Consider the following 10922-nt stretch of genomic DNA (forward strand, 5'->3'; position numbering starts at 1 on the left):
CAGACCTTTTGTGAGGATTTCAAGGGGATAAATGGAGTCTGTCTGTTTATTGCCAATGTTTGTTTTATTAAAAAAATAAAATACATATGATGACCTAAAGAGTACACAGCAGACATATTCTCAAAACCAAAGCAAGTTTATCATTCAGTGCTTCCAGATCTTTTCCACTTTACCAATTTTAGCTGGTTTAAAGTCAGGTGTGTCATTGTAGACAATGAGTGGTTTAAAGTATTTCTGCTAGTGTCCTGGTCTAACTCTAGCTGACTGTGTTCCATGTTGAGGTCTTTCATATGTATAGTATATACAAATTTTGGAAACTGGTGGTGTTGTACTTACTGAGGATTAAAAGGCAACAGTTAAATATTCAGATATTTCAGTCAGTTAAGAATCAATAAAATGAAAACAAGATGAAAGCAGTTGTTCAATCTAAGAAACACAACTTACTGGATTAGTGCAACAAAAGTGAGGGATGGAAATGCATCAAACGGATAAATGTGCCTAAAAGGAATTCATCCAACAACACCCAACATTTATATGAAACTTCTTCTTTCGGCTTACACAACTCATTCATGTGGAAAAGTGTTAGTGGTTGAGGAGGCAGACTGGAAAAAGACAAACTAAAACTAAACAAAATATTAACTAGAATGGCTTTTGAACTGAAAGCCCCCCAGCTGACATACATAATTGAAATAGCATTACAAGCATATATTTATGCAGGCTTTCTGAAAAAAAAAAAATGCAAATACACAGACCAGCCAAAGTAGATTACAGTACAGTGCAGTGCCACAAGTACAGAGAATGATATTGCTTGTACTGGTGTCCACAAACAAATGAAAGTAAGAAAGGGTTCGCAGCATACAACAGTAGGTTTAGGTTTTTGCATAGCCTAGTTGGGTAAAGTACAAGATTCTACACAGATGTGATGTACAGTTAATATTGGGCGACAATATTCACGAAACAACTGCTTTGGCTTTCTGAGAGTGGTGGGTGAAAATGCAATAATTTAAAACTCTAGCACTAGTTGTTATAACCCTGAGAGTGGGAATCCTAATACACCATCATCACGACAACCACACAAACACACGCAGCTCAGTGAAAACGGAGACGATCTGTGTACGACCACCGCTGTCATCACGTCTACACGGGCGGCCGTGCCCTCCTGTTTCCAGGGGTCCGCGACACAGAGCGGTGCGGACGAGAAAAATCAAACAGCTACAGCGCTGGCTACAGTTTCTGTTACCAAGACACAAGCTCGGTGCAGCGCGGACGTCCACAAAGCACCACCGGAGCACAGCAAAACCTCCCGTAACAACTACACATGCAACGTGAAGACTTGTTTCCCACTGGACGGGGTTTGGGTAGGTTGCATCACACACCTCAGCTGCAGTAAACAAAAAAGGCAATGTCGAAGCCTAGAAACAAACACACGGTCATATACAATCAACTATTCTTGAATAGGAGCTCCACCACAACAAGAAGACAAATCCAAACAATGCTCACGCTGCAAATGTCTGATCAGCGTGACGCTGACAAATGTGGTTTTAAATGAACGACAGAAATGAAATGCTTGACCACAACCGATGACTGTTCTAGCCCTTAGGATCGGTAAACATGAGAAAGTAAGAGCAATAGTAGTTTGGCAAAGGTAAGTCTATAAAATTCCAGTTTACTCATGCACAAAAAAAGCCCACTCCATCCCTCATTCCCTTGCTTTGTCTGTTAATCTGTCTAAATACAAACAAGCAAAAATGCACATCGGCAAAAAGGTTACAAAGCAATCTGTATAGTTTTTACTCTCCAATTTATAAATATAACCATAGGCTGTCCATCCAGTTATTCCACAAACTACATGAGCACTAACTCGGTCTACTCTTGAAAAATTCCATCAGCGCCACAATTAACAAGACACACAGTATTTGAAATTTAAAAACAATCACCCCTAAGGTACAAACCCAATGAACAGTAAGTAAAACATCACTGAGCAGGCGAAATTTTTATAGACCAAAAACTTTTCTAAACGCAAGCTCAGATGCTATTTTCCATCGATCCAAAAACACTCCTCTGCAGCGATCACGCTCCAGAGCAACACAAATGTCACCAATTAAAAGAAAGCTGGAAGAAAACCACTTATGTAAATCTGATCTAATAAGGCAGTAGCACGTCTGTCGTCCCGCTGAGGCTGAATTATACTCTGCAGCTCCGTTGTCAGAAATGTTTCCTCTCTAAAAATGCAGCAAGGCAGTTGGAGGCATGTTGGTCAAAAACAGTCCTTGTGTTACTTCTGCTAATGTGTGTTCATGCTCACAGTCTAACAGCTTTACTGAAAAGGTCAGCGTCATTTAAGCACCTGTTTCAGTGGGCAACACAAGGTGTTCATAATGTGAGTATCCAATGTTTAAGGGAACATTTAAGCAGGCGTCCATACTGAGTGACCTCCAGGATGTTTTTCCAGTTTACAACAGCAAATGCTCCAGCTCACAGTATAGAACTCAAAACACACAACCTCTACAAGTGAGCTCCAGGTTATGCTATTTGTAGGTTTCATGCACCACTGAGCTGTGCAGCTTCTAAAATTATACGTATTTAAGCAGAAGCCGGCGTTAGGTAATGCCAAGACTGTTCTACTTGTCCTTGTCAGAGTTCAAACTGTTATGATATGAAATGTTGGTATCTGAAAAACATGGACCAACTCAAAATGGAACGTTTGCCCTTGAAGTGCCTTAACAGGTCTTTGGAGTTGTTGAACAGTTCAAAAGCTCTTCACATGCTGAGAAGCATAACACAAAGCACAGGTGAGTGTTGGTGTGAGGCCGCACGACTGACCTGAGATGTTACACAATGTGCCAATTTATCACACGGCACCAGAGCAGGCAAACAAAAAGATAGCTGATCATACTTTGTCTGCAAGAGACACGGACTCTTTAATCTCAATCAATTTCAGTTTTTTTTCCTGTGGTTTCCATATCTGACAACATCCAGTATGAATGCTACGCTTTGGATATATACACACAAACACACACACACATACAATACAACATGTTGGACAGGCAACAGCAACACAGGAGAGCATGCACTTATTCACAACCGCTGCAGGCGTCACTGAATGGACTGCAAAGCAGCGCCTGCATCCACCTCAACTTGCTGCACTTGCCCTTTGCCACAATGGAAAATACCATCGCAAATCCCTCACACTGCCGAGAGCTACAGGGGCCATAACGAGCCAGGAGATCGCCAGCTACCAATGCTGTCAAACTCTATATCACCATTAAAAAAAACTTTATGAACACAATGAAACCAGATCCAGTAAATTAGAGCTTGAGCTTCTCTGCACCAGCATCTGGGTACAGAGTTGTGTAGCCCGTCACTGTTATAATAAGCACACGGCAATGCAAGTAACACAGCTGCTGGAAAATGTTAATTAACTCAAATTTAAAGACAGAAATTCATGCTTCATGCAAATATACCAGTGCGTTTTATTTTTAATCCACCTCAGAGCTGAATATTTTAACCAGATGCTACAGCACTTTAAAAAAGGTACACACACAACCCGAACCTACTGAACTAACACCCACTGACTGGTACGATTAGTACGGCTTTGTTGCAATTCATGATATCACCTGTTGCATTTAATGAACTAGCTCGTCATGAAATAAAAAACAAAAACAAAAAGAAAAACCACATCCTTCTTTACAAACGTACAAAACACACGCTGAGCAATCTACTCCGCTGTAACAGTAAATCACACATGCTAACAAAAAGCCACCACAAGGCTTTTATTGATTAAGAAATGTTGGTGGCGTAGCCCTTTTTGGCTATTTCTCTCCAAAAAAATGCAGTCAGAGAACAGACTCTGAATGTGCACACAATCAATAAATCACAAAACGTTGATCACCCCTTAATTACAGTCATAATAATCTGTGAACCCTTGAGGCCACAGTATGGATATCAAAAAGGAAAAGGGTGCTGGGTGTCAGGAGGAGGGTGACTAATTCAGCTCATTCATATCTCTCTCTACTACCGGTTGTGGGTTTTTCTATTACCCTGCCTTATTCCCCCATAGTCTAGGTACAGTCACTTTGTAAGAAGTTTCTCAGACTTTACACCAGATGCTGGTTGTCAATTAGAGCTGACATCACCATGCAGCTGTGCCCTAGATTACACAGCACGCTCACTAGGTTTCTTACACACACTGCTTCAGGGATAATGAAATGTGTACTATAAACGTCTAACCACTATGATTGTAAGGTTTGAAAAGGTTTGCTTTCTGGTCTGCTTAGTCCTAGTGGGGATACAACATTTTGCTTGATTTTGATGGTAGGCTCCTAGCTAGTCCTCTATTCAAAAAGGATTTGCTACCAAATTATATTGTCACAATTAACCAGATAGAAAATCTGAAAGTCTGCTAGTTTACCCACTAAGAAAAAGCAAAACAGAAAGAGTCAAATAGGACTCCATGAAGTGTCCTTTCGAAACCAAGGGCCATTAGATTAGTTATCATCATCATCATCATCATCATGCCTGTGTTAGTTTTGATATGAAAACACAAACACTCCCTGTGGTGAGGATGATGATAGCAGCCATTATGTTATATCACCCAGTACGAGGCGGAGAGCAACACATCACACCATGTGGTCTCCAGTGGTGCTGGTGGTTTGGCTGGGCAGCTCAGACGAGTGCTCCTTCTGTCTGAAGGGCTGCTGCTGCTGGTGCCCAGAGCAGCAGTCTCCACCGGTGGCCTTGCACATTTGATGCTCTTCATCACTTTCCTCCTCAAGACCTGAGCCCTCATCTACATCTAGCTGGCAAATACATACCTCAATACCTGAGTCGCCGGTTACGTGCCGACGGCGAGTGATTAGCTCCTCATCCTCCTCCTCCTCAGCCAATAATGAAGCCTCCACATTCTCCTCTTCCCGATGCTCTAACTGGATGTGCACAGGAGCTGCTGCTTGAGCCAATGATGAGCCTGAGGCCTGGCTGTTTAACTCTGGTTCTGTCCCAGAGAGCAGCTGTGGCCCTGCGGCAGCATGTGGCTGAGGATGGCTCAGTTGGGGAGGGAGGGCTGGATGCGTTTCAGGAGGGTTTTCGGAATAAGGAGGTGGTGGTGTTGGGGGGTGACCTACTACCTCTTCATAGTCAGGAAGCTTGCAGTCATTCCAAAATCCTAAAAGGAATCAAATCAAAAATCAAATTAGAACCTTTACATCCACAAAGGACAAGTTTAACAAATATATATAACATAATATTTAACAAATATATATAACATAACTTTTATATGTATATTTTTAATGGTAAAACACTGAGATAAAATAAATAATATCTACAAAAACTGCAAGCCAATATTAAACATGCATCATTTAGATGCTTTTCAAATTATGTGTCTTAGTTTGTCAAGGATCAAAAAGACATAACAAGGACACAAGGTTGTGCAAACACTTACACACATTAATAGCTAACCTACTATATCGCTACACCGCTGTGTTCTTATTAGGGACCACTGCTCTCATAACACAACCACCAGTGAATGATCTCATTAAAAGGTGAGTTTAAACCTACAATGTTGAAAAAACCTAAACGACTTGCCTTGGCTTTTGCTAAGAGCTATCAAAGTACATGTTGCTATGTTTGTGTGTGAGTCGCTGTCTGGGTATTCTTGACATTATCGCAAGCGTTTTATTTAATGCCTTTAGACCCTGACAAGTGTGTAAGATGTCCCAGTCAGCTCTGTTTTATTAGTGGACATGATATCGAATTGCAGACAAGGTCCAGACTGACCACTGACATCAGGGTTGTGTAATCAACCCCATGGCCGTGGATTCACATTTGCAGCACCGTTATGAAGATTATCATGACACTGATAGAGGCTGTATTAGCAAACAAAGAGACCACTCACTCAGATTGAGTGGTGGAGGAGAAATGAAGGAACTAGAGGCTCCCTGGTAGGCCATGAGACTGATCTCACGCTGACGTTGCTCTTGCTGAAGGCGCATTTTAACTCTTCGGTGTCGGTAGGCACAGCAGCAGCTCAGCATGATGATTAGGGTCCATACCAGCCAGAACCCTGTGAAGGGGGGCAGTCCAAATGTAATCTTATGATCACTATAGGCAAGTCACCTAAGAAACATTAGATCAGCCTGACTTATAACACGTAACAGGTGAAGGTCGCATAATTGGGCACACAGTATATCACTGAGAGAAGGTTGTGAATACAACTTCAAAATAAATATTAAATGTGGGGAAAAGTGCGCTAAAAGTAGTGTGATGTGATGTTTCTGAAAGAGACGCTGAGTAAAAGGAGGGACAAGAATAAAAAATACTTACACCAAAGCTCATAGTAGTAGGTGCAGCACTCGGTCTCTCCACAGCAATACCCCATCTCACAGCGGTACTGTTCATTGTTTACACCGAAACAGAACTCCTTGCCCTTAAATACACACAGAAGGTAAACAACGTGAAGACACGAGTAAATGCTCCACTGCCACAGTAAACACGTGAACGCACAGCATCCTCTTGACGGATCTGGGATCTATTTATCCAGTTGCCACTTGTTATGTCGGCGTCAGTTCCTTTCAGATTTCATTCAAGTCCAAAACGTGGCACCAATATTAGTACAGATTAAACCATGCTGAAATTAAACACATCTTTAAATGTTAAGATGCTTTTATGAATGCAGGTGAAATTTTTCAGGGAGCTAGACAAGAAATACATTTGACTGGTAAGTCTGGACATAATAATAAGAAACCTTGCGTAAAGAGTAATTAATCGATGACAATAGAAATGGGTTCTACAGGTTTAAATCACTATTGGCGAGTTCAAACTTTTAAATACCTGCATTCGTAAAGCAAACAGACGAGTGAGTGTCTCGTCTTCCTCCTATTAGTTAGCTCACACCAAACGGCATCATCGCCACTTAGCAACGTTAATCTTTATCTTTCCGGATTCAAACTGAAAACACCCAGGCCACGAAACACACCCGCGTAGTTCTTCGCGTGAACACGAGTTTCGTCTAAAAAGCCATCTGTCAAAATATAAGTCCAAACTTTGACTAACTGACGTCACCCTCGGTGTCGGTAGAGAAGCAGTTTCCTTTGTGGAGGAAACAAAAAGGGTCGAGGAGAGGCCTTAACCCAGCCCTAGAGCCGCGGTCTGGCCTGAAACCGTCGGCCGACACGGGGGGCGCTAGTGGCGGCTTACCTGCACCAGACAGGTCCCGGTACAAAGAAGACCTACAATGGATCCCAGTGCTTTCTGCGGCATCTTTCTGGGTTGTCGGCCGTCGACACGATGGGAATCACATAGCAGTCGGTCGCCCCGACAGCTTGTTGCAGCGACTGCAGGTGGCCGTCGCTCCTTTAGCCTCGCAGCGCGTCGCACTCGGACATGTTTTTGTTGCCGTTCGACTCAGAATCGCCACTTGTAGTGTAATACGACAACCGGACGCCCGCCGCCAGGGGGCGCTGTGCGCGTGCGCACGAGTGAAAACACATGATTTCGTGTAATGTAGGTTCACGTTCCGTAGGGCAGATTAAACTCAACATAAAGTGGCTATTAATTAATTTTTAACGGTTTTTAGAATTCCCGTTTTGATAATTCCTGTGAGGAGCATGTGGGTCAAGGGAAAAGTAATGTTTCTTGCGTATTTCAGTTAACTCAAGTCTTTAAATCGTTTTTCAATTTTACTGCATGTAGAACATGTTGAGGTTTTAATGACTTTATACATATTTTATTTTCTGTCTATTTACAGACGAGGTAAGAACATGAATATTAAAAAATACGATCGTTACATAATGCATAATACAAATATTACAGGTATTACAGGTACAATACTTCGTGGTGCCTTCCCTGCTCTGTAATTTGTTGTTCTCATGACGCCCAGCTGTCACGTTGTTTATGTTGACGTCATCGTTTCCACGCTCTCCCAAGAAGCGAGATGTTAATCCAGTCATCGTGTAAAGGGACCACGACACCTGAGGAAAGCATGGTGAGTTATAGCGATTTACACTCATGGCAGGAATAGAAGCATTAGATTAATACATACACTTACAGCGTGAATAGAAAAGTCACCAACTGCTCAAACCCTTAGAAAGTTGACACTGTTGTTTCTGAGGGCAATAATATGTATTATGTAATATGTATTGCATTATATATGCATTCAACCAATATTCCAGCCTCAGCAAATGTTATTTGAGTTTTTATTTACTATTCATTTGTGTTGAGGAAACAATTTAAAATATTAAAATAAATGAAAAACAACACACATTAAACAATAATTACATCACATCAGATTAACAAAAAGTGAGTTCTAAGATGTAAACTGAAATATGTTTTAATTCTTATTATGATTATTGTCGGGTGTGGTCTGCTCTGGTGCTGACACAGTCACAGAGACAACGTTTCCATTTCAAGAGAGCACGTTGCCACCTAAATAGCTTGAGTCATTAGTCTTCCTTAGCATCTTCTGGACGGAAGTAACTCTCCGTGCACATGCCTAATCTGGGCTAAATGCTTTTGGCCCGCTACATTTGTAGGTCATTGCCAGCTTCCAGAAGCTAAATCCTCAGCTGCTCTGCAGTAGATGGCTGTTGCTCTAGGGTGAGTGTTTAACCTCCTTGTTCCTCTGATGAGTGGTGCATGTTGCATTGGGTGCCAGCCCGCTGATTGCTGGAGACTTAATCTAATGAACCAAGGCCATGATGCAGTAAAAATGCCTGCAGGTTTCACTATTCTAGTTGTTATAAAAACCTATTTTCTGTTGAAGCTCATCATCTCTTGCATATTCTGTGATCCAGGGCCTGCTGTCCATTCTGCGGCGGCTGAAGCATTCTCCAAACCAGGAAGTGCACATACTGTTGTTAGGTTTGGACAATGCTGGCAAGACTACGCTGCTGAAACAACTGGCAGCTGAAGATATTAGCCACATCACCCCCACACAAGTACTGATAAGCACACACACATCTGGAACCTACATTATGTCGTCTGTGCTCAGTGCTAACCTCTTTATGTTGCAGGGCTTCAACATAAAGAGCGTTCAGTCATCGGGCTTCAAGTTAAATGTCTGGGACATTGGAGGACAGCGCAAGATCCGGCCCTACTGGAGGAACTATTATGAGCACACAGATGTACTGGTAGATTATGTTTTATGTACTTATATATGTTTTTAAACCCAGTACACAAACATAATTTAAACATGAACGAGTTACAGTAAAGTGTTTTCTGTACATTTTTCAGATCTATGTGATTGACAGCTCTGATATAAAAAGGTTTGAAGAGACAAGTTTGGTAAGATGGAAGCTTTTCATTTGTGATGACTAGTTAAGGAGTATCATGAAAGTTAAAACATCATTTTATGTCATATTTTAATTTCCTGTAATGACCTAGAGTTGTGTACTCTGTTTGTACAGGAACTGGCTGAGTTGCTGGAGGAGGAGAAACTTGCTGCTGTGCCGCTGCTCATCTTTGCCAACAAACAGGACCTGATGACAGCGACTCCAGCGTCTGAGCTGGCGGAAGGTCTCAAGCTGCACACTATCCGGGATCGCATGTGGCAGGTGCAGGCCTGCTCCGGCCTGACTGGTGAGGGACTGCAGGTAAATGCAGCACAGACAAATCTTTTTATTTTTATATTCATTGTACCTCAGCTCTTGTTTCTTTACTGTTAGTCAGGGGCACTGATGCTGAATTGGAGTTGGTTTTATCTCATAGAGTTTTTGTCTGTTTTGCTCTTCCCCAGGATGGTATGACCTGGGTTTGCAGAAATCTGGCTTCACGGAAGAAATAGGGGAAACATCTATGAAGAACTAAACTTGCACTTTATCTCTGATCTCTGTTTATGCATGTCTATCATCGCTTGATAGTATGAGAACCAAATAATGTACAGAAGCCTTTGTGCTCAAATGTATCTACTATATAATAATACAATTATTTATTATTTATTCATTTATGTGTAGCTTTAAAGGTTTGTGGTAAATGTCTGTCTGTTTTGTATGGTGCATTTGTAAACTAGCATCATTTGGCTGTAATTCTCTCTAATCACCGCTAGAGGACGGTCTTGCATTATTATTGTGTTTTATATTTGTCCCTGCGTTAAAAAGTATATATTCTTCTCTTTGGACTTTAGCTGTATTTTCCAAACAGATTCAATGCCATATACACAAATCATGCAGTAATCAGTTTGCCTGTTAATATTTATCTAAACTTTTACTGAAGTTGGCTTCTGTGAGTGAAAAGCAACAAAAACGTACAGAACTACTACTGCAACACTGCTTATTCACCCCCAGTTCTCCTCTGGCGCTGAAAAAAAACCTATAATTTGCAAAAAAATGACCATGAAACGTAAACACCTGCACGTGCAAACAGGAAACAGACCTCAACGCATTTCTCCTGCATCCACAACAAACGATTCAATTACTCAACTTCTCACCTTGTTCACCGTGATTTACCACAAGGCAATTGCATTTTCAGACCATTTTCCTATTTTGCCTTTTGCAACGCATTTGCCACAAACCCAGTAAAGTGAACTGGCCGAGCACCTCGCCGTGGTCCTATAGGGCATTTACATACGAACCCTTTCCAGGACTAATAGCTCCCCAATACCATTTGCATTTATATAGCCCCTTCATACCAACACGATCTGGCGCCTTTGCCCATGATAAAATAAACCTCCTCTTTTGGCCTTGAGTTACTGCCCTGCTGCCGCTGCTACTGCGAGTGTTACGTGTGCATGAGTGTGTGTCGCTCTCCATATGTAAGGCTGGCTGGCTTTAATATGCCAGAGCTGCTTGACCCTCTGATTGAGGCTAAAACAAGTGCACAAAGTGTAAAAATCCACCTATTTGTCGGCTTTAATCTTTTTTGATAGTGTCTCGCCTGTTAGTGTTTTTTCTATTATTGCTGATACAGCAATATGCACGTAGGACACTTAA

The 10922-nt window shown here is 41.7% G+C and overlaps 2 protein-coding genes across 4 annotated transcripts; one reads left to right on the top strand and one right to left on the bottom strand.

Annotated features, from left to right (window-relative positions):
* Nucleotides 1-43: 43 nt before the first annotated feature.
* wbp1 (WW domain binding protein 1) lies at nucleotides 44-7412 on the bottom strand. Its single transcript, XM_029168641.3, has 4 exons — nucleotides 7195-7412; nucleotides 6322-6424; nucleotides 5894-6061; nucleotides 44-5164 (listed from the first exon to the last, which is right to left on the bottom strand). Exons 1-4 carry the CDS (start codon nucleotides 7255-7257, stop codon nucleotides 4620-4622), a joined length of 879 nt encoding a protein of 292 aa, XP_029024474.1. The 5' UTR covers nucleotides 7258-7412; the 3' UTR covers nucleotides 44-4619.
* Nucleotides 7413-7442: 30 nt separating this feature from the next.
* LOC114866637 (ADP-ribosylation factor-like protein 3) lies at nucleotides 7443-10166 on the top strand. 3 transcript variants are annotated; one of them, XM_055513690.1, is made up of 7 exons: nucleotides 7443-7749; nucleotides 7877-7981; nucleotides 8790-8933; nucleotides 9009-9125; nucleotides 9229-9279; nucleotides 9402-9587; nucleotides 9731-10166. In XM_055513690.1, exons 2-7 carry the CDS (start codon nucleotides 7931-7933, stop codon nucleotides 9776-9778), a joined length of 597 nt encoding a protein of 198 aa, XP_055369665.1. In that variant the 5' UTR covers nucleotides 7443-7749; nucleotides 7877-7930; the 3' UTR covers nucleotides 9779-10166. The 3 variants fall into 3 exon arrangements, with proteins under 3 accessions (XP_055369665.1, XP_040929070.1, XP_029024475.1); XM_041073136.2 differs by lacking the exon at nucleotides 7443-7749 and having other exon boundaries at nucleotides 7779-7981; nucleotides 9009-9119; XM_029168642.3 differs by lacking the exon at nucleotides 7443-7749 and having other exon boundaries at nucleotides 7783-7981.
* Nucleotides 10167-10922: the final 756 nt, after the last annotated feature.

Source organism: Betta splendens, chromosome 12 (genome assembly GCF_900634795.4).
Source record: "Betta splendens chromosome 12, fBetSpl5.4, whole genome shotgun sequence".
NCBI lineage: Eukaryota > Metazoa > Chordata > Actinopteri > Anabantiformes > Osphronemidae > Betta > Betta splendens.

Coding starts and splice junctions, on each gene's coding strand:
- wbp1 (XM_029168641.3), bottom strand. CDS start 7,257: ATGCCGCAGAAAGCACTGGGATCCATTGTAGGTCTTCTTTGTACCGGG. Junction 6,425..7,194: donor CCGGGACCTGTCTGGTGCAG/GTAAGCCGCCAC, acceptor TGTGTATTTAAG/GGCAAGGAGTTCTGTTTCGG. Junction 5,165..5,893: donor TCCTCCACCACTCAATCTGA/GTGAGTGGTCTC, acceptor GATTCCTTTTAG/GATTTTGGAATGACTGCAAG.
- LOC114866637 (XM_055513690.1), top strand. CDS start 7,931: ATGTTAATCCAGTCATCGTGTAAAGGGACCACGACACCTGAGGAAAGC. Junction 9,126..9,228: donor ATGAGCACACAGATGTACTG/GTAGATTATGTT, acceptor TACATTTTTCAG/ATCTATGTGATTGACAGCTC. Junction 9,588..9,730: donor TGACTGGTGAGGGACTGCAG/GTAAATGCAGCA, acceptor GCTCTTCCCCAG/GATGGTATGACCTGGGTTTG.